Here is a 1,992-nt window from a genome sequence, read left to right on the forward strand (position 1 = left end):
TCCTGCAACATTTTCTTTCTTATATATTATCTCGAAACTTATCGCCTCTACAAGTTAAGAGAATTTTGTGCATAGATTATGATCGAAGTTGAGTTCTTAAATCTAATTGTATTTTATTCCGATCCCAACAATATAATCTAAATTAAAGATGAGACATGAAAGTAACGTTAGAAACCAAATATAGATATATTATTAATTATCACACGGACTACATACTGTAACCCAAATTAAAGAAACAGAATCGGACTGAAACTAACAACGTAACACAGTCAACGCCAGGCAGAATGCCACAGGAATTACATCGTAATTCGTAAAACCAAAGAGAATTGAAACTAATCAAATTGGATCGGAGTGAAACAACGTCGTAAACACACGCATGCAACACGTACGACAAATACATCGGAAACAGCTAGCTAGCTAGCTAAGTATCGTCGTCGGAGATTACTCATCGGCAATTGTACTAGTGTTGATGGGTTGGACATGAGTACCTGTGACCTTACCCCAAGCTCCACTTCCCAGGATAAACTCACTCCATTTCTTGACGGTGGGGCGCCCCTCGACCAATCCCTTAAGCGACGGGGTGTTGCATAGGTAGTGGAAAAGCGGCATATGATTCACATCCGCCAACGTCATCATTCTACGACAGTTTTCTTCCGTTTCTACAAAGTATCCCAGCGTCTTAATTCGATCCTCGTATAAATCCAGTACTCCCTCCAACTGTTTCTTGTGTTTCTCCACCGCATCCGACTCGCAACATCCGCTCTCCATCTCCATAACCGCCTTCATCCTCGTTTCGCACGCTATCTTCGAAACCAGTGGGTCAAACCTACGAACTTCCATGTCCATTAACTCAAACATGGCCGCCATCTTTGCCCCATCTCTGGGTATCAATTTCGTCCCTTGCTTAGCGTATTTGCATGCAAGGTAGCTCGTAATCGCCCGTGATCCTACATGCATGCATCAAATTTATAACAAAATCTCGCTAGCACAAAGTAATTAATATGCAAATTTTTTATTGTGTTCCAAGGGACAAAACTACGTTTGAAATTCCGCGCATTGCAGTTCCCTTCAACACAACTACAGCATCAGTTCTAACATAACTGCAATATCAAACTGTGGTATCAATTACGGAAATTTACGAGAGAGCTGCTTCTTCCACTTGTTGAAATGACGTCTTTTTGTTTTGTGACCGCGATTCACAATGCATTGTGGACCGCAGTCCCCATATATGGTATAACGATTGTAATTAATAAGGTTAAATTAATTCGATTCCATATATATATATATATCGCGGTAGGTACGTACCATAGATCTTGGAAGATCCATCCTTAAGGGCTGGCACTTCACCAAACAGCTGCATATATATGTATATGCATGCATCAAACACATAATTATGTTAATATGAATAAATATTGTATTGTATTAACAGAGTCAATAATACTAAAAAAAAAAACATATTAATTGAATACTCGAATTCGAATGAGAAAAAGAAACACAGTACATACACTTTTTTCTTCACCGATTGGAGCATTAATTGGGAGGTTAATATAGCACTGGAGGCCTTTCTGGTACACGCAGGCAAGAACTCTCATCGTAGCAATCGAAACTGGGTTGCCATAAACATTAAGCGCCGCCGCCATTGTTGATTGCAAAAGGATATAGTTAGTATAGCTAATATCAGAGAGAGAGGGTTACGTTGTGTGGTGAATTCAAGTATAGATATGATCACACTATTTATAATATGAATTGAAGTACTAGAAATTTGACAACAACCTCAATTTGTCTTATAATACAGATATTTACAAATTAAATTACTCTAAAGTGGCCATGCATCCAGCTGATATAGATCAGACCATGCATGTGATGATTTACTTTCAACAACCTACCAAATTACATATATATCGTTATTCGAGACAGACCGAAAGAATCCTAGATTCCTAGATGTATACATAATAAAATATGATTTTTTTTTTCTGGTTGTTTAATATCACA

At 38.1% G+C, this 1,992-nt stretch overlaps 1 protein-coding gene across 1 annotated transcript; it reads right to left on the reverse strand.

The window, feature by feature from the left end:
• Positions 1 to 441: 441 nt before the first annotated feature.
• Positions 442 to 1,640, reverse strand: LOC116004137 (glutathione S-transferase APIC-like). Its single transcript, XM_031244067.1, has 3 exons — positions 1,506 to 1,640; positions 1,306 to 1,354; positions 442 to 947 (listed from the first exon to the last, which is right to left on the reverse strand). The coding sequence occupies exons 1-3, from the start codon at positions 1,638 to 1,640 to the stop codon at positions 442 to 444; spliced, it is 690 nt and encodes a 229-aa protein (XP_031099927.1).
• Between the last annotated feature and the right edge of the window lie 352 nt (positions 1,641 to 1,992).

The sequence above is a fragment of the Ipomoea triloba genome, chromosome 14, assembly GCF_003576645.1.
Source record: "Ipomoea triloba cultivar NCNSP0323 chromosome 14, ASM357664v1".
Classification (NCBI taxonomy): Eukaryota; Viridiplantae; Streptophyta; class Magnoliopsida; order Solanales; family Convolvulaceae; genus Ipomoea; species Ipomoea triloba.